Source organism: Corvus moneduloides, chromosome 8 (genome assembly GCF_009650955.1).
Source record: "Corvus moneduloides isolate bCorMon1 chromosome 8, bCorMon1.pri, whole genome shotgun sequence".
NCBI classification, from domain to species: Eukaryota; Metazoa; Chordata; class Aves; order Passeriformes; family Corvidae; genus Corvus; species Corvus moneduloides.
The window spans coordinates 34,506,898-34,526,197 of NC_045483.1; the positions used below are offsets into that span (position 1 = coordinate 34,506,898).

At 49.4% G+C, this 19,300-nt stretch overlaps 1 protein-coding gene across 3 annotated transcripts in view; it reads left to right on the forward strand.

The window, feature by feature from the left end:
- Positions 1-3,694: 3,694 nt before the first annotated feature.
- Positions 3,695-19,300, forward strand: part of RNLS (renalase, FAD dependent amine oxidase) — a 53,504-nt gene continuing 37,898 nt past the window's right edge. For all 3 annotated transcript variants that reach the window (XM_032116730.1, XM_032116732.1, XM_032116731.1), the window contains exons 1-4: positions 3,695-3,821; positions 3,974-4,070; positions 4,737-4,879; positions 5,539-5,697. In XM_032116730.1, the coding sequence (XP_031972621.1) occupies positions 3,710-3,821; positions 3,974-4,070; positions 4,737-4,879; positions 5,539-5,697 (511 nt within the window). In that variant the 5' untranslated portion in view covers positions 3,695-3,709. The remainder of the gene's footprint in view (positions 3,822-3,973; positions 4,071-4,736; positions 4,880-5,538; positions 5,698-19,300) is intronic.

Below are 19,300 nucleotides of genomic sequence, written 5' to 3' on the forward strand. Positions count from 1 at the left end.
GATGTTTCTTGTTATACAAAGATGCCACATCTGAAATGGAGATTAAATCCCAGGCAACAGACTGAAAACATCTGTACTGGGTCAGGTTGGGATGGAATTCCCATTCTTCATAGCACAGGGATGGGACACAGCCAATTTGCCATAGCAACTCTCCATACCTTCTTTCACTCCACCCAGTTTTCTCGCTTTTGCTCTCCCAGTTCCCTCCAGCTGTCCCACTTTGGGGTGAGGGATGGAGCCAAGGAGCAGCTCTGTGGGAGCTCAGCTGTGGGCTGGGGTCAGCCCACCACAACACCCTTGTTCTTCACACCCTTACTGGAAGGTATGAGGAGTACCTAAGTGCCTTATCCTGCAAGTCCCCTGCCAACAGGGAGAGTTATCCCTCTCCATCAGCAGTGCCAGGGCTGGGGCTGCCTCCTGCCCTCCCTTCCTAGATTGCTTTGCTTTGGAAATCGCGGTGAAAGGTCAGTAGGGAAAGGCGTCTTCTGTCTGTCAGCCTGGAATGGGCCTGAGATGTGTCCAAGGCATGCACCCAGATTTGGCAGTTTGTCCCACTTGTATAAACACGCAGTAGAACAGGGGTTCATAATTCAGAGGTCTGGAGGTCAAGGGTGACTTTTTTTTGGGCTACTGAAGCCACACTGCACCGAGTGAGACACCTCTGACCTTCACCCTCTGAGGAAGCAGATAATGGAAATCTACACTCCAGGGAAAGGGCAGAGCAGCTCTGGTTGCACTCGTCTGGAGGCACTGAAAGGGGCAGGAGCGAGGCTGCACCCCAAAGGAGTCCTGTAGCACCTCAAGAGCGGGACATCATCGTAGGTCTTACAGGATGCTCTGGCCTCCCAAGGGTCATGTGCAGCTCCTGCTGAAGCACCACCGCTGTAGGGCTGAATGGGATCCAGGAGAGTCCCTTGAACTTCACTGCATGGCCAGACGTGTAAACCCAGCTCCGTCCTGCTGCAGGCTCGCTGACAGTTTGCCAGCCCCCACGGATCATCTCCACATCCCTCTGCCCAGGCATTCCAGAACTGGACGTGGCCTCCAGATGTGACTTCCCTTGCACCAAACGGCAGGGGTGACAACAACCAGGCGGCCCCTTGTCCGCTCCCGTGGCCAGCCTGGGGTTCTCCATCCTTGCAGGGAGAGCACATTGTTGGCTCGTGTCCGGGTTGGTGCCTGCCACCCTTTCCAGTAAGGCTGTTGTGCCACAGCTCCTAATCTGTGTCCCCATGCCCTGCCCTCAATCCAGGGCCCCCTGCCACCAGCACATACTTCGAGTAGGTGTTTAGCCCCAGAGCAGGAACATGTCACACATCCAGAGTTCTCACCCAACTCCTGCAGCCCTCTCTTGCATCACCCCTGCTTTCCTTGCTGGCAGTCCCCACGTGCTCATCAGGTGAGCACAGAGCTTTTTCAGTTGCAGTGGAACCTTCAGCACTGCCCATCATGCTCAAGTTTAATAATCAAGTTTTCTATAAAATTACTGCCAGGGATTCTGTCTTAATTCTTCGTATTTGTCTTTTGGCCTCAGCTCTTTAATTGTAATAATGTCTTAATACTGGTCTACATCTAATAGGTGTTAGAAAGCCTTCAAAGGACATGAGGGGGAAGGGTCTGGAGGGGCCACACGAGGAGCAGCTGGGGGCACTGGGTTTGTTCAGCTGGAGCACACCGAGGTCAGACCTCACCGGGGCTGCAGCTCCCATCTCTGCTCCCTGGGACAGGGACAGCACCCAGGGAGCGGCTGGAGCTGGGCCAGGGCAGGCTCAGGCTGGAGATGAGGGAAAGGTGCTTCCCCCAGAGGGTGCTGGGCACTGCCCAGGCTCCCCAGGGAATGGGCACGGCCCCGAGGCTGCCAGAGCTCCAGGAGCGTTTGGACAGCGCTGCCAGGGATGCCCAGGCTGGGGCTGTTGGGGTGTCTGTGCAGGGCCGGGGGCTGGATCCATGATCCCTGGGGGACCCTTCCAAGCCAGGATATTCTGTGGTTCTATGACTCTGTGACTGCCTTCCTGCCTGCTTCTACACGTAAGAAACTCTGCTGGACTCACCGGCACGCTGAGCTGGCAGTGAGGATCCAGGGAACCACTCAGTGCCATCACCCATTCCCCAGCACCTCTCCCACACAGAACCGCTCGGTGGCCAAAAGGCCAAATATTTGTGAGGTTTGAGAAATCTCCTTTTCACAAAGACACAAGCAAATGGTGGTGACAATGCCCTGCCCAGCCAGGCAGAAGTACAGCCCCACAGGTCCTCTAGGAGACAGCAGAATCTGGAGGGAGGGATCCACAGCAGGGAATAGGGCGAGGTGCCAGCTGGTGTCCTCTGCAGGAGGTGCTGAGGAGGGGACACAACATCCTGAGGCTTCTTTCCAGGGCAATGGTGTCAAGAAGAGAAAACCTCCCATCGAATGGGAATTCCCAGCTGTGAACTCTTACATGTTGGAGGGTCACTCACACAGTCAATCTTTTATTTTTCTTAAAAGAAAGCCCCAGACTGAACACATGTTCTCCTCCATGACTGCCCCACAACACAAGGGCGGGGGAGACAGGGGCTCCCAGCTCTCTCCAGGAAGTCCAGGTCGCCTCGGAGCTCCCTTTGAAGATGAGCATCACCAACACCTGCCTGTGCCTCAGGCACAACAAGCTCCACAGAGGGGACTTCACGCCACACCTCTGCCAAAGTGTCGGGTTCTGGTGTCCCCCATACCGCAGCGATCCTGTCAGAAGATCTCTGGAACATCTCCTCCCACCCACGCAGCTGGGTAAGGGTAGCAACCCAAATCCTTCCCCCAGCTGCCCACTCTCAGGGCTCTCAGGACGGGAGTTTGTGTTCCCAGGGCAGAGGCATTGCACGCGGTGTCACCACCCCTCAGCACTATCTGCTCTGCACCCAGCATCCCGCTTTCCTCACACCGAGCCGTGGCTCCTTGCAAAACACCGGCCAGGTGTTGGAGACAATCCACCAGCACCTTCTGGAAGGTGTCACAGCCTGCTGGGTGGCACCTCCAGCTGGGCAGGGTTTGATACAGCAGAAGCTGTTCAGTAAGGGTGGGTCAGACCCGGCTCTGGAGCGTGCCTGGATCACTGGCAGGGGTGTGTGACACAGGGATTTGTGCGTGACACAGGAGTGTGAGTGTGTATAGGTGTGTCCACCATAGGTGTGTGCCCATACAGATGTGTCTGTCCAGATGTGGGTGCCCAGCACAGATGTGTCTGTCCAGGTGTGTGCCCAGCACAGATGTGTCTGTCCAGGTGTGTGTGCCCATGCAGATGTGTCTGTCCAGGTGTGTGTGCCCATACAGATGTGTCTGTCCAGGTGTGTGCCCAGCACAGATGTGTCTGTCCAGGTGTGTGCCCAGCACAGATGCGTCTGTCCAGGTGTGTGTGCCCATGCAGATGTGTCTGTCCAGGTGTGTGCCCAGCACAGATGCGTCTGTCCAGGTGTATGTGCCCAGCACAGATGTGTCTGTCCAGGTGTGCCCATGCAGATGTGTCTGTCCAGGTGTGTGCCCAGCACAGGCGCGGGGTGTGTGCGTGGCCTCCCCGCCCCGCCCATGGGCATGGCTCTCCCCGGGGGCGGGCAGCGGCGCGGGAGGCCCCTCCCAGCGCGGGGCGCGTCCATGTCGGTGTCCAGGGGCGTGTTCCTGGGCGTGTCCGTGCCCGTGTCCGGGGCGTGTCCGTGCCCGTGTCCGCGGCGTGCGGCGGCCATGGCGCGGGTGCTGGTGGTGGGCGCGGGGCTGACGGGCGCGGCGGGCGCGGCGCTGCTGCGCGGGGCGGCGCGGGGGCAGGTGACCGTCTGGGACAAGGCGCGGGGCGCAGGTGGGTGCGGCGGGGGGCGGGCCCGGCGTGTCCTGCGGGGTGTCCTGCGGGGTGTCCTGCAGGGTGTCCTGCGGGGTGTCCTGCGGGGTGTCCTGCGGGGTGTCCTGCGGGGTGTGGCGTGCCGCGGCGGTGTCTGACCGGCTGTCGCGCAGGGGGCCGCATGAGCACGACCCGCGCCGACCGCGGCAGCGCCGACCTGGGCGCGCAGTTCGTCACCTGCGAGCCGGAGCTTGCGGGGCCGCGGCTCAGGTGAGACCCGCCCCGCCCCGCCCCCAGCGCTCCGGCCCCGGCCCCATCCCGCTGATCCCGGCCGTGCCGCGGGTGGGCAGCGCGGGCTCGGCAGGGTGTGGTGGCCCGGCCGGGGGGCGCGGAGGGACCCCGGTGCTGGGGCTCGCTGCGTGCACAGGTGCCGTGCTTTCACCCCAGCCGACACCCAGAGCCCCGCAGCCGCCCGCTCGCTCCCCCGCCGGCGGAGTCGGCGGGAGGAGGGGAGGGGTGAAAGCTGGAAAACTCGCGAGTTGGGATGGAAGAGGCAGGGGGAGTAGCTGCGTGTAAAAAGGCAGCATTTGCGAGGAAAGCAGGGCAAAGGCAGGTGCGTTCCGGGCGCCTGTGTCCAGCGGCTGGAACACTCCTGCGCTCCCCGCTGGAGTTTGTGCTGGCGTTCAGAGCTCTGGGGAGCTGCATCCATTCCTCTGCTTCCGGGTCACAGCGCTGACAGATCCATCACAGGGAGCCCTGCTTGCGGTAAAGGGCCGGGCCCAGTGCAGTGGCAAGGTGGTTTGTTGTTTTATCGCTGTATTTGTGCATAGCCAGCCTTGAAATGCAGCCTGCTAGAATTCGAAAGTCAGGCCGGTCTTAATTTCAGTCGTGGAAAACAGAGCGACTTTTCTCACTTGTGTGTTTGTTCCTTTCAAGCTTCTACGAGGAGCTTCTGTCTCACGGCATCCTGAAGCCGCTGACCGCTCCCGTGGAAGGGATGGTGGCGAGAGAAGGGTCCTGCAATTACGTGGCGCCCCAGGGCATCTCCTCGGTTGTCAAGTACTATTTAGAACAGTCAGGTAATGCTTTTTGGATGCCTTTGTGTGAAGGGAAGGGTTTCAGTGGTTGTGTTTTTGACGGTGCCTTTGAACAGTCTTTCGGATTTAAATCCCTGATGAGGGTGTTTAAGTTCCTTGTTTGAGGATGTTTAAGTTCCTTTGTTTGTTAATGTATGCCTGGAAGCTGCTGGAATGGTGTCTGTGAGCTCTGTGAACTTCCAAGTCCTGCAGATGTAAAAGTCTCTATACAAACAGAACACCTGCTGTGTAACTGGGGGCAGAGGGATGAGCTGCACCCTATGTTTTGCAGAAAGGACGTGAGCCTGCTGGGTGGAGAGTCCTTTGGAAAAGGAGTTTAAACTTTCTGACTGCTGCCTTAGGTGTTGTGGGGCAGAACCACGTGTACAGTTCAGTGACTAATTTAATCCTGCTTTGAAAAATTTGAGCTGTAAGAGTAGTCAGGCTTTGGTCCTTCCATGCAATTGTTTTCATATTTTTTTTAATCAGCTGGTTTTTTAAAGCCTAATCTTGTAAAAAAAATAGCTATGTTCCTGCCCTCTGGCAGTGGGAAGCCATTCCCCCTTGTCCTGTCACCCCATCCCTTGGAAATAACTCTCTCTCTGCCTTTTCCCTGTGGAATTCACTGCCACGTGCATTTAACTGCTGCTTTTTCCACGCAGGTGCAGAGGTGTCCTATGAGCAGCACGTAACTCACCTCTCTCTCCGGGATGGGAGGTGGGAAGTCTCCAGGAAAGCGGGGCCCCCGGAAGAGTTTGATGTGGTTATTCTCACCATGCCGGTCCCACAGATTCTCCAGCTGCAAGGTGACATTGTGAACAGTAAGTTCAGACCTCCAAATCGCAGGTATCTAATCCAGAATGGCAGTTGAGCATCTTACGTGGCAAAAAACTCCCTCAACAGTCTGAGCTGCTTAATTATCCCACCAGGACAGGGTGGAAAATGGTGGGAGGTGGGTAATTTCAAGGCCACATGTGTGATGTGTGACCAGTAGTACCTTGACAGCAAAACCATCTAAATAGAGAGTCAGTTTTGAGTCTGATCTTTAATTTTTTTGCTGACTGCTAAAGCAGGGCTTGTCTTTGTGCAGCTTGAAAGTAGTTACTGGATTGAACAAGTTTTCTTGACCATGTCTGTAAAGAGAAGTGTTTTCGTTACAACCTCTGATTTTGACCTTTGTGCCCAAGTAGGTAAATCTTCTCTACGAACAGGACTTCTCTGCTAATTGCTGTTTTGTGAGCCCTCTCATTTCCCCTGTCCCTCTGCCATGGAAAGCAATGGTGGGCCTGGCACATCCTGTCTTTGTTAAGGTGGTCTGGTTAATAGTGAAAGAAATAAAAATAGAAAAATAGAAAATAGAAGAAAAGCAGAGGGAGTGTTTTTTCAGAGCCTTCCCGAGGTTCTGCTAGTCTGCATCTCAAGGCCTTCCCCAGCTGGCACTGATATCTTTGCAGATTGTTTTTCTGGGGGTAATTAAATCCTTTCTTGTCCAGAAAGCAGGCAGGTCCCCTTCAGAAGATGTAATTAAGGTGAACAGTTCATTTCACTTGCTCTGGGGAGAGCTGGAGCGGTCAGATGCTTCCCACGACATCGTCTCTTTTCACCGTCTGTGTAACTGCAGGATCGACTTTTATCTGAGGGAATCCAGCAAGTTTTGTCTTCTCCTCCCCTTCTTCCTGTTTCTCTTCCCCTCTCTGCCTGTTCCCTGTGTGAGACCAGCTTCCAGATGTCCTGCCAGCTGTTAATTCTGGATCTCAGGCTGTGGGAGTGACTCCCCATGCCCTGGAGTTCCTTGGCACGGGAGCTATCGGTATCTTTACTCCTGTTTCTTTGGGCTAAGAACTGAGGGGAAGAATAGGTGAGGGGAGTGTTAGGAGGGTGTTTCAGAGCCTGAGCAGGGTGCAGTTTCAGGTCTGTTTTGACTTACAGTGGGTCAGGTACATCACTGAGTGTCTAAATCTCAACCTGATTCTGACTGCACGTCAGAGAGCCGAGTTCTGCTGGCAGGGAAGGTGGCTTTTCCTGGACCCACCTCACTTGGGATTTAAGATGGGATTTCGTGACAGCTGCTGAGAGGAATAGGTGTTCTCTCCCCTCCACACTGACACTTTCTTGTCATTTGTATGCTCTGGTCTCCCAAATCCGGGGCAAAATCTGGCGGTTCTAACAGGAACCGTATTTGTGCGTTCCCGGTAGCGATTCCAGCTGCTCCTGGAAGGGGAGGTTCCTGCTGCCTGTTGGAAACTTCCCCCCAGCTGTAACTGCGGGCAAGAGGGCTCCTGTTGCTGCTGTGGGATGGAGCAGGACATGTGCAGAGCTGGAGGAAGGAGGGGGCTTCCTCCTGTGTGGCCAGCGAGGCGTGGCGGGCAAGTGGCTGAAAGGGCAGAGTTTGGGAATACAGCTGCCTTCCCTGCTGGCCCTTACTGTGTAGAAGAAGGACTCTGGAGCTAAATGAGAGATGTGCCTGGGCAGGGCTTATCTCAGTCGCTGTTGTGGTTTGGGATGAGGAGAGTTAAAGGAGCGAGTTTTGGCTGTTCCTGCACAGCTCTGCTTTTCAGCCTTCACTGCTTCGGTGTAACATCCCTGCTCTGGCAGCTGCTTCGCCAGGGGCATGGATGGGTTTGAACCTCCCCCACATCCCCCATGGTCTCCCTTCCCTTGCCCCATCTGGGGGTGCTCTCTGGGGTGCCTTTTGGGGGTCGGTTTTGCCAGGGGTTGAAGTGCTGGCTGGGGGCCTCTTGAACCACTGAGGTGCACCTGGGTCTCCCAGCTCACAGCCAGGTGAAGTTTGAAATGGGTTTTGCTGAGGTGTTGCTAGCATTAATGTATGGATAAAGGCTGTGAGGGAGAAGGAGTGAAGGAGCAGCTGGGCAGGGTAAGGGGTGCTTTGATCCGTCCGTGGGGGTTGGAATTAGCCTTTGACATTGGTGGGTAAAAGAGCCTGAGCTGGAGAGTTCAAATGACTTGCCAGAGGTGGGAGTTCACCCCTCCAGGAATTCACCATTTTCCTGTTTGAGGGAGGGGGTCTTCTGCCTCCCACGTGTTTTTGAAAACAATTTTCACTTATTTGCACGATATTTGGAAACTTAAGATTTTGAAATAACCTCTCAAATTTCACATCCAGTGGCAAAGTTGCTGTTTTAATACTTTAACTCGGCAGACTAAACTAGACTGGATGGTTTTTGTGTCCTTTAACCTCTCAGATGAGCCTGAACATGATGTCATTGTGAAGCCAAGTGCATTTAGGAGAAGACAGAATTAAGTGGCCTTTGGCAACCTAAAATTACCGTTTTATATGGGCTGTGTGGGAAATGAATGTTGCAGATTTGCTTCTCTCGCGAGTGAAAAGCCAAGTCTGAGATTAATGGAGAAGTTAGTGTGTGAACACACTCAATTTTTAAAAATAGATATGAAACAAATAATGTAATAAATAGTGTGTTTATATACATATATATATATTTTTTTAAATCACCTTAATTTTCAACCTTTATTCATTCTTTCTACAGTTATCACCCCTAAATAGATGCAGCAGTTGCATATTTAGCAGCAGCAGAGCCAGAAGTACTTCCAGCATGACTTCTAGTAGCTGCTGGATAAAGGGTTAACTCCTTGCAACATGTTTGGAACAACAATAGGTGGCAGCAATCAAATGATGTTTAGGACATTCAGCTTGCACAGCTAAATTAAATTTACTGCACTGATTTGAGCTTTGCATATTCTGGTAGTAAATATTGGGGTTATGCAGGAGATAAAAGGGAAATGAATAAACGTTTCTGAGGTTTGTAACATCAGTTCAAGGAAAGGAATACATTTACTTAGAAGTAGGATCTTTGCAAATGAAAGGACAAGATTTTGTAAATGTTCATCATCCAGTAGTATTTCCGAGGTGCTGGACTGTTACATTGGCTGCTGATGTTAGAAGAATCCCGGATTTCTATCCCAGATTCCGTATGATCACCAAGCACTGTGGTTCTTTCTGTGCTTTTTCAGATCAGCTGGACAAGCCTTCCTGTCACTTCTGTTGTTTAGCTCGAGGCTTTTGGCAACACGGCAGTCTGAGGTCGCGACGATTTGCCGTAGTTTTTTTATTTGTGTGCTCAGAACGTTTTCATTATGTCTCTTCCCCTGGCATTTCAAATTACACTTCTGCACATTTAAGCTGCTAATAAAAGAGGATGGCTTGGCTTTTGCTTCGAGCCTGACCTATTTTTTTTTTTTTTTCCCATCTGTGTGAATGTCCCACATGTTTTAAATAATACAAGCTGATGAGAAGATACAAGTGAAACAGGGCTGTATTTGCGTGGGAAGGCTTTATGATGTGAGTTAGGAAAGCGCAACTCTGATAATTTTTCACGAGTCACAAGTCCTTGCTGAGTGGATGTGTTTATTTTTGGATAGCACGATGATAAATTTGGAATTCTGTGGTTCCAGTTCCAAGCAATCTGAGCAGGGCTTATCCAGCTTGGAGCTCTCATTACCTAACAGATCTGAAATGTCCAGTGTAAACATGTACACTGATTTGTTAGTCGCTTATCAGGGAGCTGAGGCCACAATGTGGGAATATTTGGGCTTTCTGGAAACACAAGGAGTTCCTGGCCATGGTCCTTTTCAAACCTGTCACCCGTCTGCCCTGGGAGCACCCCAGTTCTGCCTGAGGCTGTGGCAGGGGAAGGGTCTGTGGTGAATTCGGGTGATCCCTGGGATGGGAGCGTCAGAGGCGGTGGCTGTGTTCCCCGGGCTGCAGCAGGAACAGGGAGCATCCCTCTGCAGGAAACCCTCCTGCCCTGCCAGGCTCTGTTTGCAGGATTTGGCCCCCCTGAGCTTTTGGTTTGAAGCCGTTCCCTTGTCCTGTCCCTCCAGCCCTTGTAAAGAGTCTCTCTCCATGTTTCCTGTAGCTCCTCCAGGCCCTGGAAGGACACAGTGAGGTCACCCGGGAGCTTCTCCTCTCCAGGCTGAACAATCCCAGCTCTCCCAGCCTTTCCTCCCAGCAGAGCTGCTCCATCCCTCGGATCACGGCCGTGGCCTTCCTTTGGGAGGTTGCTTTTCTCTTGGTCGAGGATTTGGATTTGCTCCTGGAATGGTCTGACAGGTGTGAGGGAGGCAGGGAGGAGAAGGTGGGACTGCACATCTGGGGAGCAGGGGAGTGTCTGAGGAGGAGCAGCTGCCACCAAAACCTCTCTGTCAGCCTTCAAAGCAGGCAGAGCCCCTCCGTGTTCACTGCCTGCTGCAGCTCGGGTATAGCCTCTCTGAGGGAGTACTGCTAAAAATAAAGGCTGCTGGGGCTGGAATTGCACATCAGGAGGAAAAAAATCAAAGTAGGCCGTGTGTGTTCTTAAGCGTGTGTTTGACTTAGTCTGTTTTAGGTGGTTTTTTAATATCTAGAGTGCTTATAATGGGCTTATTCTGCAGTTATTGAGCATGTTGGAAGCCTATCAAACACACTGATCCCAGAGCCCCTTTCCATCTGGGACGTGTGGGGATTAACCCCCGTGTGCGTGAGCACGAGAGGCCTGAAAAGGAGAGTGAAGTAGAATCTGTATTAGATAAAGGGCTACTTTGCATTTTGGTGTTGTCAGCCGGGGCTGCCTGCCTTGGGTGGAGAGCTGAAACTCTGATTTGACAGATCTCAGGGTAAAACAGAAGGAAAAAAGCCAGGTGCAATGCTGGAAGAGCAAAATATGCAGCTTCTTGTCTTCAGGCTGGGTTCCCACTCCAGGGGAGCCCATCCTTTGGCCAAACCAGCGTGCCAGCTCCTAAAAGGAAACTCCGCAGAGAGGGTGAGTCCCACTCTGCCACAGCATCACCTCTTGGTGCCTGGAAACGTGGCCAAAGCATTTCTTCCAGCAGCCCCTTGCTCCTGGTCCTGCCCCGCCTCCAGCTGCAGCAGCACCCCTGTCTGGGGGACCACAGACACACGGTCCCCCCGCCCTTTCCCCCCAAAAAAGGGTGGGGGAGTTATTTTTAGCAGGCTCAGTGGTGTGATCCTCAGTTCACCATGTGGCCCACAGACTTGCTGGCACATTTTGCTCTTCCAGCAAGGGTAGGGGAGCAGCTCAGGGGCCGGGCGAGTGGCTGAGCCCTCTGCATGCTCGTGATTTTGCGGTCGGAGTCCTAAGCTTGGGTTTCCTGTGCGGTCCCAGGAGGGATTCCAGAGCACCTGCACGTTAAACTGGCAGCAGGTGGTGCTGATTGAGCTGAGCTGGCTTGAAAAAAAAGTTACTTCTGACATGTAAGGCAGCGCTGCTTTTGTGTGCTGATGCTTTTTAAGTCTGCCTGACGTGGCTGTTTGCAATTCCTTGAAGCTGGACCTGCTTCTCTCTCCCTGGTTTGGCAGGGTCCTTCAGCACTGGGCACTTGGTCACAGACCTTTGTCGAGCTCTTTTGTGTCATTCCAGTCCCCAAAATAGAGAATGGGACCACAGACATGTTGGATCAGCTGAACACGAGCCCGTGTGCACAGACTGGGGTTTTTTTTTCTAGATACTAAAGGTGATGGTATTTGAACACAGGACGTACTTGGAACAGAACAAATAAATGCTCTGAAGTTTGTTTATCCCAACAATAAACAGATACCTCTCAGTGTTTCCCAGTCTTTGGTTCTCTCCAGGGATTATGTTTAGATGGAGAAATCTTTCCAAAGCTGCTCTTTGCCATGAGCCTAAAAGGAAGGGGGGAAGAAAAAAAAAGTTCCTTGCCAAAAAATGAGACCAAACTGAGCAATTCTGAAACTTCTTTATTTGTGTCTTGTGGGACATGTGTTTTAGGAGCTGGTGGTTTCTGTGTTGTAGGAAGCTGGGATGTGCTATAAGATCTTATTCTTCAGGAAGTCCAGTTAGGGCATTTTTACCAGCCTTGAATTTTCAGATCCTGAATGTGAAGTGGTTTTGATGGTTGGTTTTGGGAAACAGCGATTATGTTATGTGTCACCTCTCCCTTTGAGTAAAACTCCTTTTTGGTTTGTTTGTTTGTTTGGAGTTTTTCACTTGGGTTTTTTTTGAAAAATGTGTTTGGGAAAGCTCTCCCTCCTTTCCCGTTACCAAACCTTCTGGGCACACTTGAGAGAGAGAAATATGCAAAGGTGACCACAGGCTGATTGGGATTTTATAGCCTTCTTTTTGATGTGAAATCTGCCGCTCAAACTGTGGCTTTTATAGAGCTGAAAACCTTTGAAAAGTCTGGTGCAGGTTTGCAGGCAGTCTTTACATTTAATTGCTTGCTTTGGGATTTATTTATTTTTTAGTGCCGCAGTCAAATAGGCAGACACAAGTCTTCACTGGACAGCGCTTTTTAGATGTGTTCTCATAGCTTAGGCTGTGCCTCTGGACTGGATGGGGCTTTGTGGATTTCTAGAGGATTATTTTAATGGTTGCTGGCCACTCCCATCGCTGTAATTGAGAGCATTCTTTACAAAGATTATCTTTACCTCCCACGGACACATCTGTGAACTTCTCAGTTATTTTTGCAGTCCACATCTGGATTAGAGCAGGGAGAAAAAAATATTAATTTTAAACCTAATGAGGTTTTGGCCCCATTGAGTCAAACCTAAATTTTGCATGGAGCCTGCTGTCAGCTTTCCACACTTGGCATCATAACTTCCAAGAGTGTTGGTATGCTGTTGTATTTAAAAAAGCCTCAGGAATAACTTACCCTCAGACACCTTTTGTAGAAACCAAGTTCTGTTCCTTTTCCTGAGCCATCAGGCAAGGTGTAATAGATGGGTTGGGATTTACCTGGGCTGCCTTGGAATTTATTACTGACTGCCTTGCTCTTCCTTAGGGTTTGAATACCCTGCTCTACCCACCTTGTCAGAGATACTCAGAGCACTCTAACTGTTCTTTAGAAAAGGGAGAGCCTTGATTAACTCTGTTTGGGGACTGGTGCAGTTTAGGAAGTGGAACAGGCTGGGTGAGAAATGAAGGTGGGATTGGTCACCTTTATTGACTTAGCTGATGCAGCACCTCATGTTACAGCGATGGACTCAGCTGCTACAAGTTATTTAAAGTGTAAGGAACCTACTGCCTTGTTGAAATGGATTAAAGCTATCTCTTCACTTGATTTATTGGAAAGAACAAGGGACATGCAAATAAGGCTTTCCAGAGTCAGTCCTGGTGCACCAGTAGCCTCTGATTCTACTCCCAAAGTCATCCTTTAAGAATACAGCTCTGCCAGGATGTGGCTGAGTGGTGCAGCTCTGCAAAGGCACAGAGGATAAGTGTACACCTCTCCATAAAGAGGGATTTATTGCTCTCTTCCAATTGGATTTATACTTTAGGGAGAACGGGGTGGATGCCTATGGAAATCTGGGGAAGTAGATTTTATTCAGTGAACTGTGTACAGGCAGCAAGTGGTTTAAGTGCTGTAAAGTGACTGCAGAAGGAGAAGGTGGTGTTTGAGTGTGTAAAGCACAAAAGAAATGGATTTGCTGTCTGTTGCCACGTCCACTTCTCTCTGGCACAGCAGGAGGTGTGTTTAGGAACACTGATGAGAAACCCTTTCATCTATTCTGATTTAAGCCACGCTGGTTGCAAAGCCAGCATTCACATTTTCTAATGGATATTACGCTCAAAACCAACTTAAGAGCAGGAGAAAAATGTTAACTTTGAAATGACCACTTGTCTTCAAGTGGCTGAACTATAGCTAGGATTTGTGCCCAACTCCATGGAAAAGATGGGACACTTTCCCTAAGACAGAATTTAGCAAAAGCTTAATTTTCTAGTCTGAAGAAAATGCCACATAATCCTTACTGAAACAAGGAAATTTGCCTCAAATTTGGGGTGTACGTGTAGAGAATCATAGAATGGTTTGAGAGGGACCCTAAAGGTGATCTTGTTCCACCCCCTGCCATGGGCAGGGACACCTTCCACTATCCCAGGCTGCTCCAAGCCCCAGTGTCCAGCCTGGCCTTGGACACTCATTGTAATAATTAAATACTGACATTCCTTCTGTCCAAGATGCTGGCCCTTTGCAGATGTTTCAGAAGGCATCACATAGTAAATGATACCTTTAGATGTCAGTGTAAGTCTGTTTGCCTCGTGCTCATGCTGCAGGATCCTGGCCCCATTAGCATCTGCACCCTTGGAAAGAGGTGAACTAATAAATGAGCTGTCTGTGTCAGAGTGCTGCCAGGGAGGCATTCTGGTCTCAGTTTGTGTGCTGCTTAACATACTGGGAGAGGTCATGGTTGTGGCAGGCTTTTCAAACTTCACTCCTCCAAGTTTTTGCCCCTTGGTTCAGAATGCTGGGTGGTGTCCCCAGCTCTCCCCTGTCTGCTGGTGACAGTCACGACGCCGTGTTTGCCGCTTCAGGCACTGAAACGCCAGCAGGTATTTGGAAAATAAATGTAACACATCGGCTCTTTTTTTTTTAAAACCCTTAGGAGGTGGTAAAATGCCTCAGCAATCCCACGGGGAAGGGGTATGACAGTTCCTTGTGAGTAGCTTGAGGCTTGTTTGGGAAAAGGTTTGGCTTTCGTGTCTTGGAGGTGCTCAAAAACACGGGGTAGTTTTGGAACCAGTCTAAGGGGGATTTTCAGGTGGTTTGCTGGCCTGAGCTGGGGTTTACATCAATACTAATTTTAAGAGGTTTGGCTTTGTGTTTTTTGAGCCTGCGTAAGTCTTCTGGCAGTGGAACTGTGCTGCTGATCTGTGTGTGTTTATAGGCAGTGAGAGACATTCTTACTTGGCTTATTTTAAATTAGCATTTGTTCTTTTCTGTTTCTTTTTTGTCATGTTGCCTTCAGCCATACATCTTATCTCCCCACTTTCTGGTTTTTTTTGGTGTGTTATCTCTTGTATTTTACTGTAAAGTCAAATGTCAAGGTATTAGAAATTAATAACAGTTTGTGGGGGTTTAAGGTTCAATTTTAAGTGAGTACCTGCGTGGGGTTCTTTTCTTAATGGGATTTGCAAGGCAGGTAAGTCTGGACCGTGTTTTATTACATCAGTATTCCTTCTTTGTATTTTTTTTCTTCCTCCTTGTCACATTTGGCTGTTAGAGCCAAGAGCCACCATCAATAAAGGCATTAAGGATTTTCCAAGAAACAGTTCCTTGTAGCAGGAGGAGGGGAGAGTTTGGCTTTAGAATACAGCATTTGGTATGATGTACTAATATCAAGGATTTTTTCTTCCATCTGGTATTTTTTTTCAGCCTCTGGTAGGTTGCAGCTGATCTGTCAGTAACTTTCAAGGAATCCTATTCTTATTTTCCCCCTCCACTGTGTCACATTTTGAGCAGTAGGATTTGTTTGCCGTGGCTTCCCTTCTTACAAGTGGAGACTGGAGAACCAGGGTTTTTAAGTTGTGCACTGGACTGTGTGTCTCATTTATGGAAGTTGCCAAAATGACGGCAGAGGAGGGGCCATTGGCAATCAGGTACAGCCTGTTTAGTTTATCTGTGCTTCCAGAGCGCGTGCTCTGCGTGCTTGGCGGCGTGTCTCAGTGCTTTGGAAAGGAGAGACAGGACAGAAAGTGAAAGAACATGTGATAAAACAAAAGAAACAAACCAGACAAGACACCCAGAACATGTGATCCAGTCGGAGCCACGCGAAACTGATTGTGGGCGAAGCATTACAAGTGTACACAGCTTGAATTTTATTTTATTATTTTAGCCATTGCTGCTAGTGATTATGTTTTAGGCAGATCTGAATACCGGGCAAGGAAGGTGCTTGAAAAACAAGCAAAAAATCCCTGTTACTAATGGAAATTTAGTCATTTAACAACATGGAGCTGTCAGAACGCTGCAGTGGGACTGTGGTTGGCACGACAGTGCAGCTTCAGCTTGGAGGGAAGTTCACCTTCCCTTTATCAGTGTCTCAGCCTGGGAGTCAGTGCTGACCACAGAGATAAACCCTGAGGAAGGTTTGATGAGGACTCCTGAATAACCTGCCCCTTCAGACGTGCTGCCTTGCTTTCCCAATATTCGTTTTTCCATCATTACACAGCTGCAGCATTGGGAAGTGTTGCTTTTGGGTTTGCCCTTTTTCTTGGGAGCAACCTGAATAACAGGTGAGATACCAAAGGAGAGGAGAAAAAAAGGTAACACATAGTGGGCTTTGTTTGTGTCCAAAATGTCTGGTGCAGGCCGAGGGAGGAAAACTGCTCGTGGGAGAGATCACTGCATAACCCAGAACTGGAAATTAAGCATTAGACAGAGCAAAGCTGTGGCACTTCCCCTTTGGTGTGTGTTTGATCGCCAAAAGAAGCCCTGCTACGAGGGAGAAATGAGGTGGTTTATCTTTGCTCCCCACGTTCCTGTGTCAGCCTCCCTCTGTCACCGAGGCACGCATTTCGACAGAAAAGAAGGAAGGAAAAAGAAGAACATGGGTTCAGTTATGGCCACGGCATGTCACAGGCATGTTTTGCAAAATGTGACAAAGAATTACATTAAATTGTGTTGGGTTTCATAGCTGACAGCCACACGGGGCATTGCTAAAGTTTTAGCTGGGAGGGCAAACTATAGAACTGTCTGACCAGCTCTAGAATAAATCTATTATTAAGTTATTTTTGCTAGAACGGTGGATTAGTGGATTGTTTTGGCTTGTTTTGTTTCCTCCCCATCATCATGAGGTATCTGCTCTGAAAATCATGGAAGTATCAGGCACTAAAACATCACAGGTACCAGCTGACACCAATTCACAACTGTTTCAAGGGAGAAAACAAGAGAGGAAACCAAATCATAGAATTCTTCAAGTGAAGGGTCCTGTACATTGACCCTGCAGAGTGAATAAAGAAATGACCGTGTCTTTTATCAGTTTCTCATCAAACCTTTCTATAAATGTGTTTGCATTCCGAGCCGAGCAGGCAGCAAAAGGGGAGAGAGCCGAAACTTTTCCTTCCAGAGCATATGGTTTTATTTAGAGTGTGTTTCACAACCGTGACGTACAGAGACAGCGTTTACTTGTGCTCCACACTCCCACTCACCCACGCCACAAGGAAAGCTGTGCTCGGGCTTCTAATAAAAACAGAAAGAGTGCATGGAAGGAGGTGGAGATTTCTTCTGTCAAGCTGGGGATAAACATGACTTCACCAAACCAAGGAAAATTAACTTTTGTGTGGTAGGAGAAACCATACGCTTCTTGAGCATGCTGCTTTGCATGGTAGCAGGTGATTTCTGGGTGTAGAACAGTGCTGTATTGTCATCAGAAAATTCACTGATGATGGCATGGGAATGCTTGGAGAAACTAGTCCAGACATAGATATTGCAATGTGTGCGTGGACTGAAAAATCTGTCCTTGGATGAAGTTACTGCTGGCATGTTTTTTCTGCCACGTGATGTTCAACTTCAAGGTGCTGATAAGCCCCAGCCTCTGGGTCTGATCACATCCACGTGCTGCATCTCTTGGTGCTGCTAAAACATCTTTTTTTAAGATTGATGGTTTAAAAGTTGTTTGTTCGTGTTCCCCTTTCAGCCTCCTTCAACATTTGTGCATGTGACTGAACTGATATAAGAAGGGAAGTACAAGTACTTCAAATATAGGTGTTGGTCTTAAACCTGGTGACTTTTATGTGGTGACAGTTTCACAGTATTGGATCGTGGTGGAGGCACCGGCTTTGTCACGTACCTGTGTCCTTCCCAGAGTGTTCCAGTTTATAAATCCAGGTGTTTTCAGATTTATTCGGTGCAGGTGCAAAAGTGAATTCTCTCAGCTACCACTGTCTCATACTCGCCTTTTTTTCTGCAAATTTTTTTTTTTTTTCCATTGAGTGCAGGAAAACCAGAGTCTTACCCTGGCCTCTTCAGCTCGTGTAGGACAGGGTGGTGATTTGCAGTCTCTCTAAAGCCAGGGAAATTCCCCATGGAAGCAAATGGAGCTCCGGTCACATTCCAGACAGTGGATTTTTGCCACTTCCTGTGCAATATGGACTCTATTTCTCCATGAAGACAAAAGCCTTTGTTCTGCTGAGTCACACTCCAGAACAATAGACAGCTACAGAAGAGTTGATACGCTCTGTTCCTAGTTCCAGTTTTGACTTTGAAGTTCTCCCCTGTAGTCGCTTCTTTTTTTTTTTTTTTTTTTGGTGGATTGGGGTTTTTTTGGTTTGTTTCGGGTGTTTTAGGCCAGGGTTGCAGTGTGGTTCAGCAGGCACGTATTTTCTGAGCTCTGCTGCTGTAGTTCTCTGGTTGCAGAGATCACATTGACTGCCACATGCCCGCAGGTTCTGTCTCCTTCACCTAAAGCTGCCTTGGGAAAGAGGGAAGTGGAAGACAATGCTCAGCTTTCACGAGGCCGAAGCACAGCATCTCCCAAGGGGCTGAGTAATAAGAAATTGTTATTTTTGAGGTGCCTCCTTCCCTGGTTTGACTGCTTTGGAATCGTTGGGACACGTGTGAGGGGTGCAGGTTGGCAGCTGTGAGGGTAACAGCAGGATACGGTCCGTGAAAAAGGCTGTGACGAGGATGGTACAATGTGCCTGCAGCCAGCATGAGGAAATACCATTTGAATCTTCGGTAATATTTTCGGTAGTATTGCTAAAAACTAAAGCCAGTGGCAATTACAGCAGATTAGAAAAGGGTGTGAGTGTGGGAAAATGGCTGGGGGTGAGAGATGGGAAAAAGGAAGGGCCCTGTGGGTGTCACCTCCGCGCTGCAGAGCCCAAACTTGGGGCTGGTGCTCGCAGCAGCATCCCAGTGAAATTCGTGTGGTCAGTTCAATCCTGCTCCCTTCCCTGGAGGCTGAATCCCTGGGAGCGGCGGGGAGGGAAGCCCATGGTGAAATAAAGCCCCAGATTAAGGTTTGCGCTCAGATGCTTTAATCCAACGTCTGCATGAGGTGGAGCAGATTGCAAATTATTCCCAGAAGAGATTTTAATGGGGTCTTGAGGGCTTTATCAATTTCTTTTTGAAACTTCTGGCACCTCACCTTCTTTTGTTACAGTGGCTGCTTGCTGCTTTATGATGTTATGTGTTTAGCTCTAGGAAAATCTATACTTGGAGAGGGTTTTTTTTCCCCTATTAACATCATTAGTGGGGTTTAATTAGAATTACTGCTCATGATACTGTTGGGCTAAGCTGATTGAAGCTCTTTGAATCAAAAGACAAGGGCTATTTTGGACTGCAGCAAGAAGCAAGACTGTGTTCCTGTGGGAAGGTATTTTGAGCTTCTTCCTTATCTCTTTGTCACTTATAGCATGTCCTTCACCAAAAAAGTGCCCTCCAAGGTTTGGCACATGTTTAGCTGCGATTCAGGGATTTGTTTTACTCAAAAATTAATTTTAAATTGAGTGCCTTCCATTGTTTGAGGTGAAGTTGGTAGGAGACGACACTGACCGAGTAACTGTGAATTCCTGGGTTTGGGTAATGATCTTGTGAGAACTTTGGTAAATGAAAAAAAAAAAAGCTCCAACAAAAATCAGGAACTATCCATGCAAATTAAAAAAAAAAAAAAAAAGGTCTCAACAGAAAGAAGAAGAGGAAATGAAATATGGA